We start from the raw sequence: 19,399 nt of genomic DNA on the forward strand, positions 1-19,399 counted from the left end.
CAGCAGATCAGAACCTGTGTTTAATACAACAGGTATTTTACTATAGAAGTTATCACTTATTCAAGCACTCATGATGCTCATTGCAAAAACGTGGGCCATGCTACCACTTGAAGAATTCAGGGAGTATTTCTACTAGTCTCCTGTGATTTCATTCTTTATTTGTATACGGAAAAATAAGTTTTATATTCAGCCAGTAAAAATGAGTTAATAACATTTCCAGAATTCCATTTTACCCATGATTGTGATGCAAGCTGCTCTATTGCTCATCAATCACAAGTACAGAGAGAAGAGCGATTAGACAGAAACGACCCACTCACCATCATCATCAATGTCCGGAGCCATGAGGAAGTGACCATACACTGTCTTTACGACTGTCCCCAGAGGATTGCTGGCCTCCAGTGTGTAGTTGCCATTGTTGATGTGCGTTGGGTTCTGGAAGGTGAGACAGCCCTCCAAGTAATCCTGATAGAAGTCCATCTCAGTTCTAATGTACTCATTCTGGAGAATTTCTTTCTGCTTGTGGAACCATCGTAGCTTTGGGTGAGGGTATCCGCGAACCGTGAACTCAATACAAGTGTCATGGCGTTGCTCAGGCTCAACCAGTCTCAGGATAACAGGAGGAACTGTAAGGAATTACGAAATAAACATGTCGTTTACCAAACAGAAAACCTTTCAGGCACACAAATGCTCAAGAGAGAGCATAATAAATGTTTTTTAGGTCACTCAAGTTGAGTTGTTCTCTCTTGAAACCTCTGTCAGTTTGTCTGAGTTGTGTTTGGATATACAGTATTATCAAGACCTTTAAATGTTGAGAAAGTTCCACAAAGATTTGGCAGGTGAAAATCTGAGATAAACGTTTGAATCGCCTAAAAAAATTCAACGGCAGACACAAAGCTATTCTGATTTATTCTGAGGAACACAACATTTTGGCAGGTTTTTGTCTTATGGCGGCAGCCCGTTTCCTACAGTGTGCTACATATTACAACACAGGGGACATGAGGAAAACAGATCTCTGCTTTTTATCACAAAACACTATATGTCATCATATGAGGATTGTACTCTACTTTTACCTTGGCTGTGTTAAATTGTTGCACATTGTACAAGCTCAAAAAAGAAAACAGAGGTACTCCAATTGCTGGAATCTCCTCTGCATAAACTGGCACATATCTTATTTTTCACGGACATGCAACAACACACCTCTGGATCCACCAAGAAGAGGCAGTTTCATCACCTTTATACCAACACAGGAATTTCATTAAAAATGCATCCATAGATTTGTGTTTGCAATGAGTCACTCATTGTAATATAAAAAAACATACTTGGAAATACAGTAGATGTATATATGAGGTTTTGGTTGGTCAGACGATTTGTGGAAAAAAACCTGTAGAACATATTTCTATTGAATTCAGTGTGAGTTTGGATCCTGAAAATGTAGTGCTGAATTCAGAATTGTCCCTTTTTTCATGCTAATTTTTCACATTTGAGCCATATTTTTGGGGTCAGTATAGTATCTATGAAACATGGATCTGCAATTTGGCACAGAAGCAACTAACAATTTGAATTCACCAGATTTAAATAACGGATTTTCACAAATTCAGTGACCTTAGATTTTGATTTAATTGTGGATCACAATTGGATTAATTAAAGAAAAGTGTTAGGTCTTGATGGAGGTGTGCGTTCTACTGGTTTTCTACTGCCATTCTCTTTATAACATGCAGTGATGAACCATGGTTGATTCATTTCAAACCATTGTTAAGACTTATTCGTGTTTGAAAGCTGTCATTTCATAAATGACTATGGTGATTTTGTTCCTGCTAGACAATAGTGACAATAGAGTCATTCAACTGCTCTAAAGGCTGAGGCATGTGCATGTGTTGGTACGGGGGAGTGTGCAAAGCTGTGATTTACAGTACATAAAAGAGAATAGAAAGAAAGCGGGAGGGAGGAAGAAGCATGAAGTGAGGGTGGTAGTTGTGAAGCCCAATGACAGAGAGTGAGAGAGAGAGAGAGAGAGAAACTTGGTTCTCTTGTTGGTGTACAGTTAGGAGATATTACATTTTCTTTCAATGTGGCTGTTAACCCAGTTTGGTCAATACAATAAAAATCATCATGTAGTTCGATACAGCATATTGTCCTTGTGGCACTCATGTCGATGCCAAGCATGATAAATGCATACCTTTGAACGCCGAGACACTGAACACAAGGATAGTTGTGCAAAGTTATCTCCTGTTACTTTTCAAATGTCATGTTCCTGCAAGACTACAGATTGCACATTGTAGCTGGCAATAGTCATACGGGGTGGATATTGACACGCAATCCCATTTGGGTTGGACCATATTGTGATTAGGATTTTAACCTGTCGCAAGCAGGAAAGAGATATAAAATGGTGTCTGGAGGGATACAATGACCTAATTCCCTCATTAATTGCTTGTGATATGAGTCTATGTATTGCTCCACATGTAGAGCTACATTGTAGCTACAGGACCATTAAAAAAATATATGTATGTAACTGACAATGCTGATAGCAGTAGGGCGATAGCACTGCAGAACTTGCATTGTGGGAAATCACACTTCAGCTATAATAGGAAGCTAATTTTTGGATGCAGAGAATGTCACTTGATGGCTGGTAATTTCACTGTCAGTCAGATTACTCCCTAATCAGAGCAGCAGTTGAAGCAATTTCATGACATTTCCAGAGACAATAGGCTGCAGAGGGGAGGAAATGTAATTACCTTCAGAGCATGTGGTGAAAAATTAATAAGTTAATTTGCAGCACCAACAGAGAGTGTCAACAGAAAGAAAAATGCATAGAAATGCACAGTCCATGTGGTGGCAGCTCTAAAGACGAGATGTTACAGAGTCAATCCGTCATTCTACTAAGGTCCTGAGAAACTCTGTTCCAGTAGGTAGTGTTTGAATTGGTGACAAATCTCCCCTGTCCTGTAGTGTGATGTATTGCAAACAGCCACAATAGATTGTAGAAAGCTTGCTGTTGTATTGCACAAAGAGAAAATGTCACCTTTGATAAATATTGGCTTTGAATATATAGTCTGTCCTATTTCTAGGCAGGGCCAATCCACAGGGTAAACTTATTTAAGAGCTGAGGTACTGGGTGCTGTTTTTCATGTTCTGGGTATTACAGGAATATATCATTTGTGAGGGGTAAATTAGATGATGGATAGATGGATAGAAACACTCACTCCAAGGACAAGGCTGTCAGCTGTAAGAGGACAGCATTGTGATGAACAAGACCACAGTTTGATTTGAATGTATTTGATTTTGTTCATTCCCAACTGAGACAAGCTTGAAATGGATGTGATCAAATCGTTTCTCAGAGTTTGTGATCTGTGTGTTGTGAGAGAAGATAATTCAGTGAGAAATGATCACAGGATGCTGTAAATACTGCTATTGTATTTTAGTTCAGAGTGCTCACTGCAGTATAATAAATATAGCTGCATGTTTCATTTGAGGGTGGTTACTGTTGGCTCAGAGCAAGAAGGTTCCAGGTTTGATTCCCTTCGGCCCGTGTCTGTCTGGCTTCCTCCCACCTCCAAAAACATGCACCTAAGGTGACTTGGTCACACCAAATTGCCCGTAGGTGTGAGTATGACATGGTTGTTTGTCTTTAGTGTGACCCTGTGATGAGCTGGTGTCTCATCAAGGGTGTTACCCCGCCTCTCGTTCGTAGCAAGCTGGGATCAATAAAGGCCTAAAAAAATAATAAAAGGAAAAAAAAGGATTCAACTCACATTGTACGTTGAGCTGGATAGATGAGTTGGTCATCCCCACCACATTTTCTGCAATGCAGGTAAGCTGGAAGTTGTTGTCATCTCGGCTGATGTTGACAAGAGTCAGGTTGATGGAGTGTATATTGGGCCAGTAAACATTTGACTAGGGAAAGAGAGTGAAGCACACAGATAGTGGGAAGAGGGTTATTAATTCATGTGAAATTTTATTATGTATATAGTCATATTATTTTTGCATAAATATTCAATTAGTTAATTAAATTTGAGGTGCATTATTGACTAATTAAATAAATAAAAAAAAGAGAGGAGTACAACAGACTGCCCACAAGAATTAATGTTTTCTACTGTTTGGGGAAGAACTGCAGCTAAAATGTAAAGTTATTGGTCCAAGTCGTTCACATCATTTTACGCTTCCCAGTTGTCTTCTTTTAGCCAGTTGTGGTTACTAAACTTTTTCTTCATCCTGATGAGTTACAATATCGGTCTCCTCTGATAAAATCAAGCCTGGGGCTCATGTCCATTTAATCTTTAAAATCGCTGTGCGCATTAAGGACATGCAGTAGATGGCAAACATATCCACATAGTAATTTTAGAAACGGCTGTTCTCTTCCAACGGGTGGCACGGTGGTGCAATTGTAAGCCTCAGAGCAAGAAGGTCGAAGGTTCGAATCCGACTTGCGGCCTTTCTGTGAGGAATTTGCATGTTTTGCCCGTGTTTGTGTAGGTTCTCTGGCTTCCTTACACGAAATTATCCATAAGTGTGAGTGAGTGTGTGCATGATTGTCTGTCTCTGTGTGGCCCTGCAATGAACTGGCATATTGTCCAGGGTGTACCTCGCCTCTCGCTTGTTGACTGCTGGGATACGCTCCAGTATGACCGGACAAAGCTGTTCGGAAAATGAACGAATGAATGAACATTCTCTGCCTCTTGCTGTTTATCTCCACCGTTCCTGCTGCTCTGCCATCCCTTGGGTTTGTCTCAGGGGGCCAGATTAGTTGGTTAGCTGGCTCACAGTGGGTTCAGCCCAGGCCTCTCAGTCTCACAAAAGTAGCTTAATTTGAGCAGAGGTAAATCACCATTGTAACCTATCCTGCACAGAGCTACTAATCCCAGGCCAAGGACTTGTATTCCATATGGGAAAGATGAGCAGCACATTCTAAATCCCAAATATGCATCTATCCATTCCAATTTACAGTCTTAATGGTGATTCCGAGTTATTAATTTAAAGTTGATATCATGATTGGTTTACGTGATCATTTTAGAACGTTTGTTACTTCAAAACTGACAAACCACACAATAAAATGTTTAAATCCCAAGTGTTGTCTCAGGTCACATACTTTAAAATGTATGTAATGTACTTGCATTTATAAGTAAATGGTGTTTATGCAGTTTGGCTTGAAACAATTTTTTTTTACTAAATTATCTCCATAAACGAAATCGAACTGGCCTGGAAAAAGTGAGAAACATGGGCAAATGCACAACACAGCGCAGTAATGACTAGAACAATGAATGAGCACGCATAAAATCTAGTCTCCACATGCATGACGTGAGCTTTTCCATCAGGCATACTCATTTGAGAACAGACATGATCACAACCGAGAAATTGATCTTTAATCCTCTAATCATGTTGCCTTTATATCAACGAAGACGGCACGCCGTCATACACAACTAATAAATATTTATTGTATTTAATATCACCAAATGTATACAAAGAAAGACACATATTTCATGAATAATTCGGAGACTTTGGTAACTTCAGCGTGCTTTTTTCTAACCAAGTGTGTGTTTATGGAGTGGAGGCCGCTGACAGTCCAGTCCACTTCAGGTAGTGGTAATCCGGATCCATTGCAGCTCACTGTCACATTGTCTCCCTCCATCACCAACACACTGCTGTGGCTCACACTGATCTCTGGCAAGTCTGAAAACACACACATTCAAATATACACACATACACGCACACAATGCACAGTTGTGTTAATACGAACAGGCACCTGTGACAACCTGCGTTTACATATTTTCACACCGAATCAGTGTTAGAGTAGAGTTGTATTTTCATTGTTTCATTGTAGAGTTTTTTAAGATGGAGGTGACCATGAGCGTTTCTCTAGGTAGAGATTCCTTTGTCTCTAGGGGGTAGGGATCTATGTAAATACCTGGGACAACCTACTTTCACCGTGTGAATAAAAAGGCCGAGAGGTCTCGGGGGAGAGGTTCTTCTGTTCGCAGCCGCTGGGCGAGCAGGGTCCCTCCTTACCGGTAAAGTATCGAAGTTTGTCTGCCTGATTCATTTTGTGTGCGTTTAATTATTTCTTACACAGTGTGTCGGGGAATAACCCCTACATAAGTTGGTCCTTCGAAGTGCCGGCGCTCAATATAACCGACGTCTCCGAGCCGCGGTGAGGAAGCTGAACGTGCACGCGCTCCGACGGAGCGGATCTAAAGTCCAGTGGAGCAACTTCTTCACTGGCCAGCCTTCCTCTTTCGGTTCGCCGACGGACGGTTTGACGAGCCCGAACAGCGATCCTACACACGTTTTAAAGAAGGTAAGACAAACTTGTGTTAAAGTACTGCAGCTGCTTTAACCCGCGCTGGTCGCGCAAATAGTTACGCGCGTGCGGGTTCACGTGTATGGGTTACGCACACGCCGGCCGTGTGCATGAATAGTTACGCGCGTGCGGGTTCACGTGTATGAGTTACGCGCACGCCGGCCGTGTGCATGAATAGTTACGCGCGTGCGGGTTCACGCGTATGAGTTACGTGCACGCCGGTCGTGTGCATGAAAAGTTACGCGCAAGAAGGAATCATTATTACAATGTTTACCTTAAAAAAAATAAGTGAGAACTAGTCTGGCCAGAGGAGGAGGGAGAGAGAGAGAGAGAGAGAGCGAGCAAGCGGTTAGCCACGTGGGGAGTGTGTCTGTGTTTTGAATGCGTATTGCGTGAATGAAGTCTGAGCATTATTGGTCATCTGGCTGACGGTCCGTTAACGGCTGAAGATCATTTTGGCTTGATATTGTTTTGGCTTATGAGGAATCTAGGTGGCTATCAATTGCATCGAAAACAATATTAGTTCTGAGCAAAAGCTCCGGTGAAAGGTTGAATTTGAGGCCTCATCTGGCTAGCTTGCTGTTCAGAATCTGAATATTGGTCCGTGAGAACTTTGTATTTTGATAAACCACACTCTGTATTTAGCATAATGGGGATTTGTAACGGGAAAAAGAAAAAAGAGCCTGTTAGTGAGCAACAGATCCCAACAGGGGACAAAAAATATATGAAATATCGCTACCCAGATTCTTCTGAGAATGTAAACCCTTGGGAAGCAAATTATGGATTCACTGGTCATTTGAAAGTAGAACCATTGAGGGGGATGCATATCCATATGAGAGTCAGAACAGAAAATGAACCAGTGAAGGAGGAAGTTGAAGGTTTACACCAGTTGTGGATTAAAGAGGAGATAGAAAGAACACACAACATGTTAAAATTAAATGAGCAGAGTGGCAAAGCAGGAGTGGATTGTTGGTTGGTAAGAATTGATGCAGGAATGGAGAATGCAACAAAAGGAAAAGGTGAAGTATTTTGGCACGATTTGGATGGAGAGGTGGAAGAAGAACGCCAAAGAATAAGGAACAAGAAGGCAACCAGTAAGTATGGGAGAAAGAACAAGAATGTTTCAGAAGCAGACAAAGACACGCCGCATGGTGAATTGAAGATGGACGCTGCACAGAAACCTCATGCAGACAACAACTCCAAAATGGCGACCAGTTCTGCAGGCCTCGACTGGACATTCGTGCGAGGGGGGATATCCTTCCCTGTTGAAAATAGACATCTAGGAAGGTAGACTGTTTGTTTGTAAATAGATTATTTCTAGCAAAGAAGAAGGAAAAAGTGATGTTTTAGTAATTAAGGTACAAGAGGATGTTTAATGATGGAGGAGATTTAAGAAGGATTGAGAAGGTCGCTTAGATGGAGGAGTGGAGAAGAACGCCAGGAGGGAGAAGCAGGAACTGGTGAGTATACGGAAAGTATTGAGAATGTGTGGAGGAACAGCTAAGTTGAGGAAAAGAAACCTGAATGTGGTAAGTGTTGGAAATGTAACGTAAGAAATATGATGTGTAAAGATTGTTCTGAGCGTTTCAGAAGGGACAAAGGAGCAGCATGGAGAAAGAGACCACATGGCACCTCCAAGATGGAGGCCAGGACAACTACAAAATGGAGACTTTAAGCAGAAAAAGTCTTTGTGAATTCCAAATTAGCATGACAGAACCATCCATGTCTGTGCTGTGAGAGAGTAGCTAACTCTACGGCACAGTCATTGATATGCAAATTTTTCTGGAGACACCTTTTGTTTGGGAGAGACCGGCTGGTTGCAGACCCATGTCCATGGTTTGTGGAATGCATAGCCACAAAAGGTCTTCTGAAACAAAGGCTGAATCCATGGAGACACGTAGCAGGAGTTCAGAGTTTGTTGATAGATTAAAAACTAAAGTAATCTCAGGATCTAAATAAAATCTAAAATAATTGGTGATGATTCAACGGCGGACAGGTAATTGCACAAACACACGCACACATCTAAAGGGACTTTTGACTACGGTACAAGACAGATAAGGAGGTTAGAGACTGACTTCAGACTGAAGGAAGATGAGACGACTAGAGACAGACTTGAATCAATTCAGATGTGAATTGGGAACTTGACATTTGTGAATATAACATGTAAATTTAATGCTTTTTCTACCATAGCAGGAGGGATCCCGGACTGGACTGGGAGCAGATAAACTCTGCCAACACATGGGTTCTCAATAGTGAAACGTGAAATGAAGGAAGGAAGAGGTTCAAAGATTTTATCGTGTGTCAATAAAGAAATGTGTTTTGTTCTGAGTTGCAAACGCCGATAACAGCTCCAGGAACACCAGGAGAGACTGCTAAGCTGTGATGCAGAAACGACAGCCAACGGGAGCGCTGTACGGTCGAAGGAACATCTCAGACAAGTAACAGCAGAGGAGAAGCCTGACGGACTGGAGGCGATGAACCTTCCAGCCAACACATGGCAACCTCAATAGGAGCATCTCAGACAAGCATAGGGTGAGAGGCACATGGAAACTCTTTTGAACTTATTTCATCCCAAATTGAGTGATGTATATAATATGTTGTGAATGTGATGTAAGAGTAGGAATTATTTTGAGACATTGTATTAAACAAGTTAGACTAATGCTGATAGAGTAGACTAGATTTACTAATGGAAGCAAGTTTGAACCATGGACTACGTTCATAGTTCAAACAGGAGGGATTGCACAGCAGTAATTAAATCAATAATTACTCTGGAAGAATAAAAATAATACTAAAAAAAAAATTGTTTGCTGTATATATGTGTAGAATCACTAAATCCTGTTCCAGTAGCCATAATAACTAGTTATAACGGTGATGATTTTGTGAATCAGGTGGTAAGATGTGAAACAACATGCAGATCAGATGTCACTGCATATCAGAGCGCTAGGCTAGTGTAGAGAAGGCTAAAATGAGGTTTGGCCAATGCACGGAAGAAACCAAAAGCCTGCATGCAGTACATCGATTTGGTGAAGAGGAAGCGTTGAGGGAATAGATGAAGCACACTCTTTCTGAACGATGTCCAGAGAGCAAATGATCTGCCGAAGTTTTTCTTTGTCCCGACAGGAGGGCGAATCTACAGAGCGTGTTTGGTGTCGGCGTCTTCATGGAAACCATCGGGAAGCAGCAGACGGTCCGGACCGAGGAACGGAGGACCACTCAGGGTCATGCTGACGACACCAACGAGACGTGAACATCCGGAGTTCTTCCTGAATCCATCCGTTGCACTGTAGGAGGAAACGTCTCTTGCCAAACTGATCCAGAGATGCAGACAGGAAGTCTGATCAGAGAGAGGTGGTGAGAGATTGAATCACACTCATTTTAAGATCCGTGAGGAAGAGACCCTCACAGTGTAACGCAGGACAAAAACACTGACAGTGAAGCTGAATCATTCTTCAAAAAGATTTGCTGATGGACAAGGAACGAGAACAACGAGACTGACTTAACACCGAGAACAGTTTGCATATTCCAAAGTGTAATCTGTTTGAATGTTTGTCTAGAGATTTCTGACTAGAAGAACGTCATAAAGTAATCTATGCAGATTAGGAGCGTTTCATAGGAGTGGTTAACTAACACCTGGTATCGTTATACTGTATTAATAGCAACTGTCAGTAATTTATGATTAAGTGGAGAAGCGTACGATGCAATTAGAATCCTAAAATAGATCAAATAACACTAATGAGCAGGATGTAGATTTAAATTCATAAACTAAATTTAACTAAACAATTGCTAATAGAAAGATAGGTTAACAATTATACTAAAATAGAAGTAATAAGTCTACAACAACGTAAAAGTGTCTAGGCATATGACTTTTGATAGCATTAGAGTAAGTAAAAGTAGCTAAATTCTAGTGACAAGTTGAGTTAATAAGACAGTAAAAGATTGTTATGATTATCCATCCATAACATAAGATAGACATTGTAATAATTTAATTTAGAGTTCAGAATGTTCCAGATGTGTTAAAACTTTGGAGCAATAAAGATAAAATAATCATGTCACTGTTTTCAAATTTCAGTGTAGAGAAGATAATGCTGGTAAAATATTAAAGTAATTCAAACTAGGAGAAATATCGGTAATGCTCTAACGTAGGATTTGTGAATAAAGGGTTTGACAGTAACATTTAGATTGTGGAAATGAATGTTGTTTGTTTTTGTACTGATTTGATTTTATGTTTTTTCATGTTTGTTTTCCTTGTTGACGAGGAATGAGATGTTTGACATTGTATTAGGAGGATTGTTAAAATGCCTGAATTGGGGGTCGTTAAGATAATCGCAGGTGCAGCTGGATTGTGGAAGGAATTTTCCCGTTTGAAAGATGTATGCTATATGAAGATGGAATCTGCAAACTACGGGTTTTTCGCCTTCCTCCCTGATTCAGGTCAGATCTTGAATGTAAGAACTCAGATCTTGAATGTAAGAACTCAGATCATGAATGTAATAACTCAGGTATTGATTTTGATTGTATTGATTTTGTTCTGTGATTGTTTTCTGATAGTGTTTTGAAGCATGTTTAGTTATCACCGAATGTTTTGTAGTAACCATAGAGATAAGGATGTTACAGTATAAGTATTAGGCCATGTGAAATGAAAATTCCAGGAGGGAAATGTTAGAGTAGAGTTGTATTTTCATTGTTTCATTGTAGAGTTTTTTAAGATGGAGGTGACCATGAGCGTTTCTCTAGGTAGAGATTCCTTTGTCTCTAGGGGGTAGGGATCTATGTAAATACCTGGGACAACCTACTTTCACCGTGTGAATAAAAAGGCCGAGAGGTCTCGGGGGAGAGGTTCTTCTGTTCGCAGCCGCTGGGCGAGCAGGGTCCCTCCTTACCGGTAAAGTATCGAAGTTTGTCTGCCTGATTCATTTTGTGTGCGTTTAATTATTTCTTACACAGTGTGTCGGGGAATAACCCCTACAATCAGTCAATTACTTTTCATTAATGTAACAAAGTACAAAAATAAAATAGTACACACACACACACACGGATTAGTTTTCCAATGGATGAGTCACACCAGGAGATAATACTGCAGTTCTACAGCGTCTGTCAGAATCACCTCGCAGCCTCTCACATCAGATTCACCCTCTGATCTCTGTTACACCTCCTCCCATCTTCCTTCTCCTCTTTCCATTTCACCTTTAACCCTTCTCTTTCTTCTCCTGCTTTTCCTGTCTTCTTCTGTCAGCAAATCTCCACTCCTCACTCCACCGCCCCCCCCCCCCCCCCTCCCCAATTTGCATCCTTTTGGTCCTTTCCCTCCCTCTCGTCTTTCTGCTTTTTTATGTCCTCCTTTTTAAAATGCAGTGTACCCCCCCCCCCCCCCCCTTCTTCTCTTACCACAGTTGTTGATGTGCATGTTGTGCAACCGTAACTTGGAGGCTCCGTTGTTGCAGTATAGCTGCTGTGTGTGGAGCTCAGCCTCTCCTCTCTGCTGCCACAGCTGGATCCAGCGGATATCACAGCCACAGTCAAACACCACGCCGTCAAGATGCCTGGAGATACAATTAACAAACAACATGGTCAGCAAATCTGCACTGTCCATGAAAAACATGTCAAAACATTGGCCAAGCCAGGTTACTGGCAGTGCTGCATAATTAAACATGATGCCTTGCAGAGTGGGTGATGGTGCGAATGCAAAGAGAGCTGGTCTGGGGTGTATGTGAAGAAGAAATAAAATACATGTTTTGACAAAGTTCTCTTGGCAACTTTACATTTTTGAGATTGCTAGAATCAGGGTCTGTGTCCTGAGCTTGTCGTTATCATGAATGTACATTCTGATCTTTATCAGACAAACAATCCTCACAGGCAGAAAAGCACATTTGTAGCAGCAGTGAGTGAATGTTGCTGGTTTGTGTTGTGCTTTTACTGCTGTAAGACTGTTGTTTTGTGTGCTCTACCTTCTCTTAAGGATGGCTTAACTAATGTCAATCAAGAAAAAAATATAATAACAATTCATGTTGATTATCAAATTTCAAACACCTCCATTGATTTGGCTTCTACATTTTAGCAAACGCATGGAAAGTTGTGCTGCTATGGCTTCTGGCAGTTCTTGTTTGCATTGTACAGGCTATTAAGAACGAAGCTCTGGAATTTGTGGTAAGTGCTCTGATGTTTGAGATAAAGTGTGTAATTTGGGAAAAGAGTAACTTATTACTTCGATTCAAAGTGCAAAATTTGTTTCAAAATAATGTCTGGATGGTATAGTGTCGCACTGGTTAACGCTGTTGCCTCACAGCAAGAAGGTCCCAGGTTCAATTCCACCTGGGGCTCTTTAGTGCAGACTTTGCATGTTCTCCCTGTGTCTGCGTCGGATCTCTCCTGGTCCTCCGTCTTTCTCTCATCACCAAAAACATGCAAGTTAGGTGAATTTATCACTACAAATGGTCCCTCTGTATGAATGTGTCCCTGCGATGAACTGGTGTCTCATCTGGGGTGTGCCACGCCTCTCGCCCCATAGCCAGCTGGGATAAGCTCCAGCAACACCTGCAACCCCTACTTCGGATAAGTGGCTGCAGTGAGCGTCTCGTCTACAAGGAGATAAATGAAAATAGTTTCTCCCTCTTTGTGGAATCAGTTTCTTTTAACAAAACACACAAATAGCAGAAGTGGCGTCACTCCTGTCGTTGGAGGGAACTCACAGAGGATGGCAGCCACATAAATCCCCTTATGGAAAACGGTTCAATTATGTGCTATATGCTAACAACCAGAGGGGTTTTTTTGTTAATCAGTTGTAATCAACTGTTTTGCTTTAAAGAGTTCAGTCTTTGAAATCAATTCAAATTCACCAGCAGAGTTGAACGTTTCTGGAAGGTTACAATTATAAAGTCGCAGAAAAGCTCCAATTTTTATTGAAGCTTTTGCCTGCATGCCACTTCCACCAAGCTCTGCACCCCCCCCCCCCCCCTCCCCCCCTATGAGCAGTGAGAGGAAGCAATAACAATCTTTAGAAGCACAAAAACCACCATTATTGACATGACTTCTAATTAGCAAGATTCTTCTCACCGTCAATAACAACAATGATTGACAGTATTTAATAATAAAAATCAGCAATGTTGTTAAATGACTGCTCACACTAAATATTGTACATGACAGTCTCCACATATGTGTGACTGTGTTGTCAGAATGTAATTTATTCACACAGAGACGAGGAAAGCAATGAAGGTCTGAACCATTGACATGTGAGGATGTCGGAGGTCAAAGTAGACTTCAGGGTATCAGTCTCAGCAGATTTGAATCCAAGCTTCTATTAAACACATATGGTTAGCTGTTAAACTGTTTCTTCTCTGCATGTTATACTTTATAAAAAAATCTTTAGTTGCTTAAAAAAAAAAAAACAGTTGTTTATGCACCGATCCATCACTTCTCATTAATACTGGTAATAGTTGGATATCAAATATTACTAACATAACATTTAGAATTCTTAAATAAATGCATTTTCAGCAACATGTCAGAGAAAAAAACTATTAACTTCATGTGGACTACATGGAGGAGTTCACTCATAGACAGTCATCTCCGCAAATGTCGGTGCAGAAGAGAATTTCGCTGTTTTATTTAATGTAGAACAAGTCAAATCACAAAGGAACAAAGCTCGCCGGCGTGGGATGGACCAAACATTCCCCCTTTATTCCTTAATTATGTTAATTGTTAATAAGAACTATCACCTCGGGACATTAGCCTCTATTCCACAAGGCAGAATGGTCCAGGGTCAAAAGGCAACTGCAGGAAAGACAGGGAAAATTTTGCAGAAGACGGCAATTCCCCCCCCCCCCACCAGCTGGGGAGAATTGCCATCTTCTGCAGTAGAATTCACAGGCTACTTGTATGGTGGCAGCCATCGTTTTAGTTGACAATATTAATAATCGTTGGCAAAGAAATTAGTGAAATTAGAAAGCTATTTTAAAAAATAAAGTCACTGTGCATTTACGTGAAAAACTACAATCAATGTTAAGTGTTACGTGCATTGGACTGACGCAACAGCAACAATGCTTAGTTAACAGGTCATTGCTTCCATTGGACACATTGATGCATGCGGTTTCTTGTATTTAAGGAGACTCTGACTCCATCTTTGATAATTATCACTCTTCACCAAAGTCTCTTCCCATAGATCACTTGTCAATCACACAGTGTGGCCAGTACTGCCATTGCTGTTGTTGTGTGGAAACAGATAATCTAGCTGTCACATACCAGCAGATTGACTTGTCTTGAAGCAGATGATTGGACTTTTTCCAATGAGGTAGTTGATTTACAGATTGACAGCAATTTATTCAAAGGCTGTAGTTGAACAGATGAAGCCATGAATTGGAACCAATTTTTTTTTAGCATGTTTGCTACATCATGAGTTCATTCATTGTTGCTCTTCCATTAAAAATGTTAAAAAATTTAAAGTTTGTATTGCTCAAGAGGGTGGATGTGGAAAGATTTGAGATGGATCACTCAGGGGAACAAATGTGGAAAATAAACGGATTTACAATAAATTTAATGCACTTCTTGTCAGGAAGGGCTGTTACGATATCAGCATTTCAGCCTTATCCTGAAGAAAATTGCTTTTACTGCAACACACTGTGCATCATTGCTTTACCACACTCCTGGTTGTTGTTGTATCGGCTGCATGGTTCTAACACTATCTTTAGCTTATGTCATGGATAAACTAGTGTGTTGCACATAATAATAAATCACTGCTTTGTCCCCTCCTTACTTTCTTGTAAGGTTGCAGTCGCTTGGCCAGTCAGCATACCTGCCGGCTTTGTAACTACCCGAGTGTTTTTTCTTCAAACCACTTGCAAAAAGCAACGACTTTTTCTTTTCTTTCAGAGGAGCCAGACCTGATTTGGTTTATCGCTTATCGACAGCGCCACCTGCACTGCAATCATGTAGAGGAAAGGAGATACCCGAGTCAGGTCAGGGAACGCTGCAGGTATGGGAAAGGGACAAAGTGAGCAGGAGCATAAGGTAGTTTCCCCGAGTACCATATTTCAGCAGGGTCCCTTCAGATTCTCTTAGAGGATGGTGGTTTTTAAATTGTGCATTATGTCCCTACCAAATATGCAAGATGAATGCTATAGTGATGATATCTATTGACAAATATAACATGAGAGAAAAGTCATGGTTTTATAGTGGGCTGTGAATTTTTATTGTGTTTAAGAGATGGCTGTTACTTCAATATCATTTCAACTTCTCAGCAACATTTTTAAATGTTCACTGCAGAAGCCACCGTTTATTGCGAGTTGGACAGATACACCTGCTATACAGACACTCACATTTATCAGTCACTGTGAGCAACTAAAATGTATTTAAAAGGAGAATGAATCATAAACTTACATTTATCAGGTAGACACAAATGCTTGACTGTAAAGCTATGCTCATTCACAGAATATAGGATTCATATCTTTACCAGTTTGATAACACTTCATATTCATTTTGGTTTTAGCTTGCCATGCTTTCAAAATCAATGAAATCTACAGTATCTACTATTAGATCATTATCTATTGTCGATCTATTGTCGATAAAAAAACAAAAATCAAAACTGATTTGGCAATATATTTGGATACCTTTAAGATACCCAAATCACAGAGTTGTTTTGCTCAAGGAAACCCTGTAAAAGAGAATATTAAAGGGGAGAAGGTAGAGTTAGGTTAAAATAATGGGTGAATCCTGGTCATAAATTAATTTACTACTGTTCATATGATTAAATCCCTGCTGCTAATATATTATAAGGGATATGAGACTCTTTACTCTTCTGTGTTGTGCATGCCTAAAGTTCTGCACAATAACAACATTTTTGCTGGTTAATGAAATAATTTATGGCTACTGAAATGAAATGATCATTATTTATTCTGTATTTATTCTGTTATTTATAAGCTGTAACGTTATGCAATTATATAAATGCTGCTTCTGACAATAAGTAGTAAATGTAATAAGTGTGCACATGGAAAGATTATCATACTGATCAACATGATTATTTCATCAAAAAAATATTTGTGAATTATGTATTAAAAATGTACATAAAAATGTATTAGACAAAAAGGCAGAAACTTTGCAAATCATTCACAGTTTGGTCTACAATTATTATATAATTACCATATATACAGTCACAGTGACCAAAACCTGAATAACACTGACTGATAACATCATTTGGATGCCTCTAATTAAGACACTAAACATGTTCCATCTTTAAGACATGGGATCAATTCATGTGCAGAAAACACTTCTAGTTTCATGAAGGCAGTTCCACATGTTTCTTTTTTTGGTTGTTATTTTCCAGTCATAACTGTGTTGCAAGCTGGTGACCTGTTTCATGTCTAGGTCATACCCAATGCCTCCAAATTACATTGGGTATTTTAGTACTTGCTTTTCCTCTGATGATTTATGGGTGTCAGTGGAAATGTCACTTATTTCACTAAGACTTTGTCATGAATCCATTTGGGCCCTAATGATATGAAGGTTATAACCGAGTAATGCACCTGTCATGCAGCCTGTGAAAATGTAATGTTTAATTAATTCTAATCCAGTGGCAGAAGCTTACAGGTTTGATCTTTTCATATTTCATCCATACTGAAAGAAAAATGCATTTTAGAGTAAGAGGCATGAGTGTTTGACTTTGCGTCGGCCAGCCCCTGCTTCTAGGAAAGCCCGGATTAAAGAACCACTAACAGGATAAAGGGATTCGGGAAGCACGTTGCCTCAGGCAGATCCCTTCGGTTGCAATAGACGAAGAATACCTTCCTCTTTTTATGGACGACAGAATGAGCTTCCTCACACACAGTGGTATCGGTGACTGCCAATAACACCCCTATAAATAATCTCCAATAATATCATCCTGGAAGCTACAGCTGCAGATTTAGCATTTAACCATCCCTTTCACCCTGTTGCTGTTTTCAGGCTAGTGATTGGCTTAGCTGCGCTTTGCACTGCGGTAGCTTCTGTCCGTTGGCTAAAGGGCAGACAAAGAGACAGAGCCAATTATCTGTGTCTCATCCTGATGCAGCACAGAGCAGACATCTATTGTAAAGCTTCAATGTGATGGGGCCTTTTCATAGGGGCCACAATAGACTTGAGATTATTCAGATTGTACTGATAGCATTGTAATTGTCACCAATATTAAGATATTGCAAGGAGTGTGAATTATCTGTGCAACCAACCTGCACAACAAAGCAATTGTTTTGCAGTTACACTTCACTCGTCTCGATAAGGAGTGTCTGATAAGGAAAAACAGACTTAAAGTGCATTGACTGACAGGAAGTATTTTTCCTCTTTGCTTTAAACCTCCCTTCAGGTTGGCTTTTTTTGTTTTTTTCTGATTTTAATCGTGGAGTCAATGAGAAATGATCCAGTGATCAAGCTGTGGCGTGCACCCACTTGAGTGGCCTGTGTTTAAGTTAAAGTGGCTGAATAAATTAACAAACAATCTATGATAAAAATTCAATTATGAGCGAAGTAGCGATTAATGCAGGAAATGTAATTCAAAACTTGGCCAATCAAACCATTTTAATGTTACTGTGTTGTTTAAAGGTGAATTTAGAATGACGCCATTATCTTTTGTCAGTTTTTGTTTTATTACATTTCTGGTTACATTTTTTTGATGTGTGTGAATCAACTCTTTTTTTCCATCGTAAATAACCATTTTATATATGTTTATATATTTTAATGCTCGACTCCCCTGCTTGCCAAAGTATAGTTCTGTATTTCCTATCCATGCAGGTCACTTGGTACTTGTCATTTTCTGAAACCTGAAATGATCAGCGTAACAGAGACTGCCTAGAGACAGAGATAACACTGTGCAACAACATGGCAAAGGGCCATGCTCTCCTTTCATCACATAACACGGAAATTATTTCAGCTGATTTGATCTCTCGCTATTAACATAACGTAAGTGTGGTTCAGCAGGACAGGTTACTACTTGTCATTGGTACTGCATTGTGTTTTATCCTAATAATGAATGGACACGCCACCTGGTGAATGTGTTGTGATTGCCCGATTGGCTCTAACGCAGTTTGGGTGAGGATGTGGACACAGTGAAGAAGGTAATAATTTCAGGTCCACATTTCAGACTGTGCACATTATGGAGTGACTCATTTCCCATTAGCAAGGCCTGATTCCACTTGGCTTCCTTCTTGCATAACGGCTCAGCCTACGTCTGTGCCGCCACGCCACTCCAACTGACACCTCTTAACCAAACACGCCAAATGGAAGCGACAGAATCCCTCTCTCCTCATCAGTATTCACTGGAAGCAGGGGCATCACCCTGGCCCTGCTTTTCATGTAGAACAACAAAGACACCATTTGTACTGATCTAATATGGTTGCTTGAGAAGAAATCGGATTGCACATCAGAGCAAATCGTGCTCCGTGAGCTGTAATGGTGATTCGAGCAAGGAAGATGTGTTGTTTTAATTTGTGGCATGTTATTCAGTCTGTCTAGGAATGTAAGGCAATGTGATTGCTCGGCACTGCTTTGTGTGTACGTAGTTAAAAAGATTCACCATCTTGGATGTTTGGAGCCAGAAGTGCCCAGTTTTGGATAAGACAGCGGCGCTCTGGAGGATACACATTTGTAAGTCTCTGTTCTGATTGAATCTGAGGACATGCCATTAGAACCTCTACTCAACCACAAGGTTGTACCATTATCATACCATACCCATTATCCACCAATTAATCTTCAGTGTATTGTACCACGGAAGAATGAGATGAAAATCTGAGCATCAGAAATTAGAGACAATATATATCTTACTTAGATTCAAAAAAGGGGGAAATAGACAGCTGGTGAGACAAAAAACATTTAGAACTTCTACAGTCCAGTTAGTGATAAAATTCACAACCAAATAGCATGCACAATGGGGGACTGAGAGACCCATCTGCCTCTCTGAGGACCCACAGTGAAATAACACTTTTTTACCACTGGTCTGGGGCCTGGTGATAATTGCTTCCTACACAGGATGGATAAGAGTGTGCACACAGTAATAATGGTGATCCAGGATGCACGAAGTGGGCATTGCCCTCAGGATGATCATATAAGCTATGCCTAGAATGTAAATCTATATCTTCAGTCGAATGCAGTGCTCTC

At 40.4% G+C, this 19,399-nt stretch overlaps 1 protein-coding gene across 1 annotated transcript in view; it reads right to left on the reverse strand.

Annotated features, from left to right (window-relative positions):
- LOC137912584 (NT-3 growth factor receptor-like) overlaps nucleotides 1-19,399 on the reverse strand; it is a 117,633-nt gene that overhangs the window by 53,715 nt on the left and 44,519 nt on the right. Inside the window, exons 5-8 of the mRNA XM_068756722.1 lie at nucleotides 11,678-11,832; nucleotides 5,522-5,664; nucleotides 3,750-3,891; nucleotides 318-623 (exon numbers count right to left, since the gene is read on the reverse strand). Coding sequence (XP_068612823.1) covers nucleotides 318-623; nucleotides 3,750-3,891; nucleotides 5,522-5,664; nucleotides 11,678-11,832 — 746 coding nt within the window. The remainder of the gene's footprint in view (nucleotides 1-317; nucleotides 624-3,749; nucleotides 3,892-5,521; nucleotides 5,665-11,677; nucleotides 11,833-19,399) is intronic.

This window comes from Brachionichthys hirsutus, unplaced genomic scaffold, assembly GCF_040956055.1.
Source record: "Brachionichthys hirsutus isolate HB-005 unplaced genomic scaffold, CSIRO-AGI_Bhir_v1 contig_200, whole genome shotgun sequence".
Classification (NCBI taxonomy): domain Eukaryota; kingdom Metazoa; phylum Chordata; class Actinopteri; order Lophiiformes; family Brachionichthyidae; genus Brachionichthys; species Brachionichthys hirsutus.